General features: G+C 38.2%; 1 protein-coding gene across 2 annotated transcripts; it reads right to left on the minus strand.

The window, feature by feature from the left end:
* Nucleotides 1-2,530: 2,530 nt before the first annotated feature.
* On the minus strand, nt 2,531-5,968 carry LOC149787677 (pantetheinase-like). Of its 2 annotated transcripts, none has more exons than XM_089975630.1 (3): nt 5,781-5,968; nt 4,630-4,894; nt 2,531-4,039 (listed from the first exon to the last, which is right to left on the minus strand). In XM_089975630.1, exons 2-3 carry the CDS (start codon nt 4,870-4,872, stop codon nt 2,777-2,779), a joined length of 1,506 nt encoding a protein of 501 aa, XP_089831756.1. In that variant the 5' UTR covers nt 4,873-4,894; nt 5,781-5,968; the 3' UTR covers nt 2,531-2,776. The 2 variants fall into 2 exon arrangements, with proteins under 2 accessions (XP_089831756.1, XP_089831755.1); XM_089975629.1 differs by having other exon boundaries at nt 2,532-4,039; nt 5,712-5,961.
* Between the last annotated feature and the right edge of the window lie 4,709 nt (nt 5,969-10,677).

Raw genomic sequence — 10,677 nt, forward strand, 5'->3', positions numbered from 1 at the left:
TGATTGTATGTCTACCTATAAGGATTTCGTTTTTTTCCTTTTCTAAAGTCAAACGTGGGTTGTGTGGCCTTGGCAGACATGCAGACTTGTGTCGGCTACAGACGCTGCACCTAAGGGGTATTAGTATATATTTTTATTCAACCGTTTTTCCCTAAAACTTTAACCATCTGACATAGAGTACACGATACTGTATGGATAACGCTGAATATAGAGTAGAAAACGGTCATGTAAGTTCAGTTACTGACAATTTAGGATCCTGTGGAAATCTATTTTAAAACAAGTTAATATTTGAAGTCTACTTTTTGTTGTTTTGGAGTTCGTTTTTAGGCATTTTTAGATGGCACACTCTCATTGATGACCTACATGTATCTCATACACAAGAGTACCTATAGTCTATTCATTTTAAGATCGGTTCATCCTCATGGAGAGAGATGAATGGAAAGAGACGTCGCAGAAGAAGAAAACTGTCGAAGGATATACAAATCTGAATAACATTCATAAGGCTGGATATATTTCGTAAATGTTAAAGAAAAGTAGTTCCAAAATTGATATCGCCACTGTGACGATAAAAGTGGTATTACCACGACAGCGATATTAATTTTCTCTCACTGATACGTTTCTTTATCTCATTATGAAATATATAACAAAAATGGCGTTTAATACTCAGAGAAAAATGTGTAGCCGTGCACAGAGTACTCTGAGGTATGCACGTACCGTTCATAAATAAATAACTTTATTGTTCAGTCCACTAATATTCAGTACTTTTTAAATACCCCTCGTATAATAGTGAAAATGAATGTTATTTGAAGGATACCACCGAATAATATAATTTAATAAATGTCAGAATGATAAGATCGCTGAAACAAAGATACGTATATTTACGATGCCTCGATTAAATCATTATTCAGTCATGCAATTTTTTCTTGAAATTGTCTATTGATCTTCCCAGTACTGTTTTCTTAATAGTGATCATTTTTTAAAATAAATACCTTGTAGAAACTGCTGTTTGATGAATTTAATATTTTATGGGAATGGGCATATCTCTTTCTGCGTTCTTACAAAAACGGTAAACAGTCTACCATGAAAATGTCTGCATTAGTTTTGCTTATATTCCAAACGATGCTCACACGGAAGTCTCATGTTATATTCTAGTATCTCAAATGCACATCTGTGGATCAGTCGCAGAACTATTTTGCTTTACGTAAACTATTTTGTTTTATGTATGTGTTGACATTAACACATTAACCCATGGAGGTTTTCGTCATTTTCGCCTGAAAATCGAGCAGGAAACACAATTTAAAAACTATTTCTGAATAGATCCGAAAACACAAAATCCCCGGTGATCTTTCAATAACATACTGCCTAGTTGTGTTAGAAACATCGTTTTTCATTGGGTATTTGGTTCGCGCATGAGCAGAAAGGTAAAAGTTGGAGTTCTTTTTTTTCTTTTTTTTTTTTGCTAAAAGGAGCGATTATTTTTGTATCGAGACCACTCTTTATTCCAAATGCCGATCTTATCCTACTTTTTGCAAAGGCTCATCTGTCTGTTTGCAGTTCATACCGGTTCGCCTTAGAGCTGAGACCAAAAAGTCTAAAATCCGGACACAAAATCGGATTCCGACCACGGGCGAATTTCGGGTATAAAATAAAGTCGGGTCCAGAAAATGAGTTTTTTTTAAAATCTGTGTTTCGTAGTGCAACTAGATATTCTAGATTATTTGGTATCATTGTAGAGCTACATCTGTCTACCTTTCGACAACACCATCCACTTTAGTGTATCATGCATGACCATGACGCTACAGAACTCGGCAGTAGGCTACTACCTCCTGCCACGTTAACTCGTCGCTAGGTGTTAATGTGTTAAAGGTAACTAAGATAAAATTTTCTTGGAAAAAAACAAAAACTTTCTGTCGTGATGCAAAAGTACAATCAAGGTTTTGTGTCCCTTTTAATTGGCTCAAGAACGACACATATAATAGGTAATTATAGGTAAGTATACCTTAAAAATAGTTTCAGCTGGAAACGGAGACCGTAAGTTAGTGTGAAACACATATACCAAGTAATTAGATGAAATTATATAATGCAGTAAAAATTATGAGCGGGAACAATGTTGTTACCGACGAACATATGGTTTTATGGCTTTAACGCCATTTTCAGCACATACATGACGGCCGGTATATCTGGTGGAGTGGAATACTTCATTCACTTGCCATCTTCTTACATATCGCATGTTCAAAGTAGTTGTGTGTTAATCCCTTTGTAATAATTTGTAGTAAACTGGGCTTAGGCTATTTTGTGTACACTACTTCCTGACGTACAAATTTATACTGTAAATCTCTCTGTACACTTGTTGGCGTGGGCAAGGTTAACAGATGCCTCCATTTTGTGCTTTGAATTTTCATTACATACCTGTAAGTGATGCATAGCCTCAACTATTCGTCAGTATGAATTAGACATCTGTATCACTGACAAGCATCATTACAATTCTCTGAGACGGTAAACTTTAATTAAAAGAATCAAATAAAGTATTTTTAATAAGAATGCAGTGCTTATAAATCAGAAATCAAAGTCTATATTTTGCTAGCAGTGAATAAGATCATGCTAAACTTCTACTATATCGACTTGATATTTGTCAATCAGGTCTTCATGAAAAAGAATCTGATGTCCGACATGACCAAGAATTTTCTTGAACTGGTGAGTATTTCATGAACCTATTAAAAATAGCAAAAACTGTATTATGTGAGGTATGCATGGACAACAATTCTCAAAATACAATCTACTCCAGGTCATCACGTGAATAATCTCTACCGATTAGTGATATTGATAGTGTAGCTCCATCGAGTCCTGCATCTATGATCAAATCGCCCATATAGTACCAAATTTTTGTCATTAATCCTGGAACTCCGTTCTCTGTAGTCAGGACTTCAGGGAACACGTATTTTGTGGTGAAATTTCCAGAGAAAGCCATTTTGCCCATATAACTGGAAGACACCTTTGTTGGGGATCCACAGCTTTCCAGTGTGTTATTGGCACATTTGATGAAGACACAAGCTTGAAGATAGTACCTCTCACCTTCTGTATGCATCCCATCAAATGCACCGAAAGCGTAAAGCTCGCCTGGCTCTAAATATGTTTCATAAAATCCACTACAACATAGTTCGCCTTGACAGATATAAAGTTGACCATGGGGAACTTTCACGAGGACAGCGCTGTAAATATCACCGTTGATCTTAATATCGTAAGTTGTATTATTGGTAAAGGTATCATACATTGCTGATAGACGCTTAATTTTTATCCCTGTTGTTCTAGAAAATAAAGGACTGAGTGTCTGTACGACTAAGGAACCACTGCTTGATAATGAATCGTTGTAGTAGTATGCCGCATCGATAGCTGTCCCTAACGACCAGTACAGTCCACTTCCATGGTAACCAGCAGACGGTAAATGGAGGTTGGCGGCAAGAAGGTTGATCTGCATTCCTTCTGCAAATGCGGAGTGAAACTCGATGGCCGACAGAAGCGGTAGCTCATCAACCCATGCTGCTGGGAAGGCAATATTAGTGATATTCATCTTCTCAATGAGAGTTATGGCAGGGTCATGGTACATTATATCGAGGGAAGAGAACGTTCCAAATCGACCAAAAGGAGTATCAAATGTAGTCAAGTCTACTTGTTCTGGTTTGTCGAACTGCTTTTCGTCGGAATATAAGTTGAATTTGAAATACCTCGCCAAAAAGTCCCCATTTGCTCCGTACACGACATTAGCGCTGTATTGATACTGATGATCAACAGGACATTTGGGGTCCAAAATTGTACAAGGTTGGCGGGCACCCGTGTTGGCAACAATGTATAAAGAATTATTTTTCGCTATACAGCTAAGCATATGCTGGACCTCTGTGGAGTTATACACCGATGGCTCATTACAAGGGTTCCATATTTCAGCCTTTGGGTCAGGGATGTACTCCAGGAAAGGCGCTATGGTTTGTCTTGTCCATCCCAGTCCATATAGACCATATTCCGGGAAGACTATAATCAGTGCTTCCTGTGTTGAAGAATAATATATATGCATATAGATAATTAAGATATTGTTTCACTGCATTACTAATAATTTTCTGTATTCAGTGACTGTCATAAATCTGCGCTTTAAAAAAAAATCTTTGCATTCAGCTATGAAAGAGAACAATACTTATGTGCGGCACATTATAAGTTCCGTCCCTTGTTTATCAGTCCTTATTGTAGATAAATAGTTTTTGTGCTGAAACCACTTGATCTTTGACTTTTTCACCCTGAAATCGACAGTATTCTTTCACCTAAATGAAAGTCGTCACAAAGTTTGGTAACTGTACATGATAGAAAATAGTGATAGTGCAAGAAACAATTTGTTTTTCTCCTGTAATCACAGAGACTATCAACTTTTAAGTTTTTGACCCCGAAAACAACAGGGTTCTTCCTTACCCCACGTGCAAACTATCTATAAAATTTGGTAAATGTAGATGGCAGAAAACTCGAGTTACTGTGCAGAAACGAAATCTGTAACAGACAGATCGACGATTAGATGGATGTCATAAATATGCACCACCTTATGACAGGCGTGCAAACATGAATACTATTATGAAATACCATTGTACGTACTTTCGAGGAAGCCAACGCTGCCTGCTTGCTGTACACCATCAGATTTTTCATCATCACTTTAAGAGCTTCGTCACGTGACAATATTTTCGTCCTGTCGGCAGGAAAGATCACGTCATGTTCATACACTGCTGCACGGAAAGAATCGAGGGAATGGACCACCATCTCAGTATTCAAATCATGACCTCCGAAGATGAGAAAGTAAATTAAAACAAGCTTCATTTTGACAGGGTTCCTGTCTGGCATGCTGAACTTGTCGACGACGCGCCTGATTCAAAATCAAAACCATATATAATTACTGAAGAAACAAGCACATTTTTGTAACTACTAACATCGTACAATGACCTCCCCCCGCCACAACCACCAACAAGCAGGAAAGAAATTAGCAAGTAGCTTTATGGATGTTTTAATTATGGGAAGTCATCAAACATATCCATGAATACTCAAGATTATTAGATAACTGAATAGATCAACTAGTCACTGCTATATATATATATATATATATATATATATATATATATATATATATATATAGAGAGAGAGAGAGAGAGAGAGAGAGAGAGAGAGAGAGAGAGAAAGAGTTGTTGTAGGGTTTAACGCCATTTTTCAGCACACGATACACTATACGTGGCGGCCAGTATTTAATGGTGGAGGAAGAAACCGGGAAATCTCCAGAAAGAACCACCGACCCTCGAGCAGCTACCGGCAAGCTTTTTCACATACCCACGTTGGCCGAATCCGAGACTCAAACCCACGCAGCCAGAGGCGAGATGGCAGTGATCCGTAACGGTGAGGGGTTTAGACCACTCGAGGCCCCGAGAGAGAGAGAGAGAGAGAGAGAGAGAGAGAAGTACATTTACACGAGTTCAATAAAGAGCAAGGGCACAATATAAAATAATGTACGTTATAGGTACTTTACTAATTAGCTGTAATAATGAGAATTGTTTTTGATCGCATGATTTGGATTTGAAACACTCCCCACTTTAATTTAGCACCACAACTCGAACAGAAATAAAGTGTAATAGTAAGATATTATAAACAAAGACGACTGTTAAAGATGTCTATCATACACAAAAGGCACTTACGTCTGCAGTATAGTGTACGCGAAAATGCTAGATGGAGGCAATGTATGTACAGATGCACAATAAATGTACCAGATATCTATGAATGCACTGCTTTGATGACACTACATCTTGACATGCAATGTATTCTGGCCGGAGACGTCATTGAAAATGATACCGTATCAAGGTCAGTCATATTAACTGCGTCTAAAGTTTGCTGATACCACGATAGGACTGATTTTGTACAGCTGAATAAAGACCGATTACGTTCGTAATGGGTCGATCTTCTTAGTTCGTGATGCACGACGTTGACCTTTAAATCTATTTAACGCAGCACAGGGGAAACATTATTAATGGAAACAATCAAGAAATGTTGGAAGGTGGTCTTGACTCGTTCTTCTGAACTCTGGCTCACTTCTTCTTTTCACAATTAAGTATGACAGATGGGCATAATTTTAACTTTTTAACGGTTTTGACTTCCGTCAAAGGTCAGAGATAGTCAATGAGTTGCACGCTTAATTTCTGTTCTTACTACACACTATCAGACTGGGTCGTGATTTTGCGCATTCTATTCGTCACGAATATTGTTCGATGTCAGCATGCTTCTATTCTGGATTAAATCATTATTCACTAATGTACGTTTTTTCTTGAATTTGCCTATTTATCTTCCCAGTACTGTTTTGTTAATAGTGACCATTTTTTAAACAAATAAACTACAGAGACTTTTCATGGAAGAATTTAATATTTTATGGAAATGGACTCTTACTGCGTTCTTAAAAAAAAAGGGTAAACAATCTACCATGAAAACGTCTTCATTAGTTTTGCCTTTATTCCAAATGATGCTCACGTCCTGACCTAAAAGAGAAGTCTCGCGTTGTATTCGAGTATCTGAAACAAATATACATTTGTGGATCAGTCACAAAACTATTTTGTTATATGTAAGTAATGACTTTAAAGGTAATTAAAATAAGCTTTTCTTGGAAAAACCTTTACGTCGTGATGCCAAAGTGCAATCACGATTTGTTCCTCTTTGATAGCTTAAGAACGGCACAAATAATAGGTAAATATACTTTAAAAATAGTTACAGTTGGAAATCGAGACAGCCTACACTAGTATAAAACACATATAACAAGTAATTCGATGAAATTATATAATGCGATGTAAAACGTATTGGCGGAAACAATGTTGCTACAGACGAACATATGGTAATGTGGATTTAACGCCATTTTTAGCACATCCTTGGCAGCCAGTAGATCCGGTTGAAAGTGGCATTTCATGCACTTGCCATCTTCTCACGTAACGCATGTCTATAGTAGTTGTGTGGTAATCCATTTTTAATAATTTAAAGCAAAACTGGGCTTAACGTGAGCAACATGAGAGTCGCTACAATTTGTTTGGAAAAGTATTCGTTAAATCGAGAAGATTGACAAAATGTTTAGAAGGGATAAGGTCCGACTTCACTACCTTGATTAGTCGCTGAGGAGGAGGAGGACGTTTGAATAGGGGTATGACGCAATGCAACGCCTTGGTAAAAGTTCAACAGCTTACGTTGAGGCCGAATGAAAAGGGCGCACATTAGCTAAACCGGCTCATGGTATGCGAAGCGATACTATTTGCGTGATGCAGTATGAATCGGTACATGAAATTACGCTTCGGACAAGTCAAGGCTGTCTCATCGTCGCGTCGCACTCGAAAGTCTGGGCAGAAATAAATTGATTGAGTCTGCAAAAGGTCTATTCGCGTATCAACTTGACGTTGTGTTGGATTTCGTAACGAAGAAAATTTTGCATTGGAAATGAGCTCCATTTCCTTCTATAGAACGCCCACCTTCATGCGATCGTTACAAAGGGAGAAGACAAAAGTGGAGGTGCCGCATGAACGAGATCAAGGGACCCGTCGATAAGCTTGAATCATTCAACTGTTGTCCGGGATTAGGTTCATCCATGTCTTAGGAAAAAGAAAGATTCTGAAGGGAGGAACGGCGAGTCACAGAAGGCTGGTGACAGACATGTGGCATGATAATCTTTGTTGCAACGCCACCATCCATGCCTGCCTGCCAAAGCTAGGGTGATATTACCACCTATAATTCGCTCGGACACGAAACAATTCTGTTGTTACCGATACCCTGCCCCGCTAACTCTCTAACAAGTCTCCTCTCTGGAATGCTCCCTGATGGGGTCGTGCAGAGATAGGGACTTGCATTGGTCGCTGAAAGGGGAACTCTAGTGCCGGTTCCTTTCTAACCACCTCAACTCACCCCAGAACAGAAGTAGAGAGAGAGAGAGAGAGAGAAAGAGAGGGGGGGGGGGGGGTCGGTGGGATGGGGTGCAGGTTCGCCGCATGATGTGATTTGAGAGAAAAATGCAAGCGTGCGTCCCTTTCAATCGAATCAATATTACAAGAGGCCATAGAGGCTTTATCATCTTACGACGAGCCACCGTAATGAAAACCATTGCTTTACGGCCTACCAAATCCTAGACATGGTCTCTTGCAGCCTTTTAGGTCAGACGAGAGAGGGAGGTCGAATGAGGTGGACGTCGACACAACATTTCCAACTTTGACGTGGTGTTAAACACGTGTCTGTCCACTCTATAACATAGTGGAGCAGATATCTTCAAGTCGGTAATGTATCTGTCCAGACTAGGTACGATGAATAATACGCATCAGCACGCGATTTGCACCAGTGAGGTGAGAAAGTTGTGGGCAAATGACTCACGAAAAAGATGGTTCTGGAGTTACCGGGGTCGCAAATTTTATCCAAGATTCCAAGATTCTCCGGGTAATATTCGCAAACTTTGACGATTGTGGCAAGATTCTGAATGTCATCATTGTGTACATTCGCAGAGGCCTTTATTTTATAAGCCGATTGCTTGCGGGTGGAGGAGGGCATTCCAACAGAGGTAAAATCATATATATATATATATATATATATATATATATATATATATATATATATATATATATATATATATATATGATCGCTGCCTTAATGCTAAATTTAGTCCATTCAATGTCATTGGAATGTTCAGGCATCTCCATCTCACCACCCTCATATAACATACTGTAGGGGAATGATGACTTATCGTCAGCATATGAATCATTCTCCCTGTCGGCTATGCCATCAGCGGCAGTCACATCATTTCAGCGCCAAAAATGGTGCGGCTGTGGAAAGCCGGTCCAGCGCATATGGTTTGGCTTAGTTGAACTCCAGTGTAATGCCAGTTCGACATATAACACAGATGGTCGGTCTAACAGGGTCATCGGCTAACTAGTCGGCTGTGTTTAGTGCTGGGCGTAAGACGCTATCGCTCTCGGTATTGTCGAAACGTGGTCAGCTGGTTCGCCATTCACAGAGCATGACCTCTAAAGCTACACATGGGTTTTGCAGACGGCTGGGGCGGTTGGTCGGTAGCAGGGACTGGTGCAGATGATACATGATTTGCATTTCCGTTTGGCCGGCAAAGTCGAATGATAATCAAGCATGTCCGGCTTCAATATTACAAAATCCATGAACGGGCAGGGACAGGGACTTATACCCAATGGGATACAAATGTCAAATTCGCTTGTGAAGATCTTCAACAATAATGTCTGTTATAAATGATGAATCATTCACAATTCCTTAACTTGACTGAAATTGCTTGTCGTGGAGGCAATTGTCTATGTGGTTGCAATCGCCTGCAACCGCCCTTCCCCCACAAAACTCATTAAAGATTGTGAATGGGGTGAAGACTTAAAATTTCATGCTCAGATGAGCGTATGCGTATTAGTTTTTCTTGGCCCTTTGCTGCCTTTGTATGATGTTCGACTAGACATGCTGTTTTCTTGTACTTTATTGCCATCTCTGTATTGAAAGAGAAAAGCAAACTAGTATACACAAGAAATATTTTTAAAAATGTTGAAATAAAGACAAACTCATATTACTGAGATGACCTAAGAAGTGCAATAAATTTAAGCATAACAGCGCACAACAATTTAAATGGAAATTTTTTGGTTATGGTTCAAAATCACATGGGCAATAATGAACAATATACAAAATATTAAAAAAAATGCAAATAAATTCGACGAAATCACGCAAATGTAAATTATTACGTTTTGACTTACTGAAAAGAAATTGTAAAATTAAGTAAATATTTAAATGGATTCCAGGAGGCACTGTTTACAGTTGTAAACTAAAGTTGAAGCTGCTTGTATCCGAGATATCTAGCCACAGAGGAAATAAAGGGGAGTTAGCCTGTAAGTGTTGCTTTCCTTCATCTATGTTATAGAGACCGAAATAGGTTTCTCATCTTTTAAGGAAGGCTAGATTCAGTAGTAGCTAACAGTAATCCTGGTGTTAATATTATAATATAATGTATTTGAAGGAGAATTAATAAATACCATGACAACATGCTAAAAACCAAATCTGGTTAAATTTTATCTAAAACTATCAAGATTTAATATATATTCTAATTGTTAGTGGCTCCTATTATACTGCAAGGAAAATCAACAAAAATTTTAAATATCTGGTACCAAGGTCCCTTGCAAAATTGGTTCACATATGTTTGGTAATAGAAGCAATTAATGAACCATAGGAAATCTTGTTCTACATACTTCTGGTAATGCAGAGGTAATTATTTTTCTAAGAAGCATTCAAAGTTTTGGTAAAGGGAATATCTGGTCTCAAAACCTGTTATCACTATATTATTCATTGTTAAATTCAAAGCTGCTGCTCTGATTTTCAAATGTTTGACAAGTTAGATAATCAAAATAATTTTAATTATCACAGTACTGTGTCCATTGGCTCAATTCAGTTGATCCAATTAAAAAGTGAATTATACCCCCTTCCTTTTCCCGTAACGTCTCTTCAGCACATTTTCATACGTGTTTATGTTCATCGTATTGCTTCCATAGTTTTGTGTCAACAAAAGTTTTGCATGCATATATTCATTAAGATGGATATTCATTAAAACAAACAATTATACAAATGACTTCTATACTGTATAATTAGTAA

The sequence above is a fragment of the Sinohyriopsis cumingii genome, chromosome 11, assembly GCF_028554795.1.
Source record: "Sinohyriopsis cumingii isolate HCF-2022 chromosome 11, ASM2855479v2, whole genome shotgun sequence".
Classification (NCBI taxonomy): domain Eukaryota; kingdom Metazoa; phylum Mollusca; class Bivalvia; order Unionida; family Unionidae; genus Sinohyriopsis; species Sinohyriopsis cumingii.

Coding starts and splice junctions, on each gene's coding strand:
- LOC149787677 (XM_089975630.1), bottom strand. CDS start 4,872: ATGCCAGACAGGAACCCTGTCAAAATGAAGCTTGTTTTAATTTACTTT. Junction 4,040..4,629: donor CAGCGTTGGCTTCCTCGAAA/GTACGTACAATG, acceptor TCTTCAACACAG/GAAGCACTGATTATAGTCTT.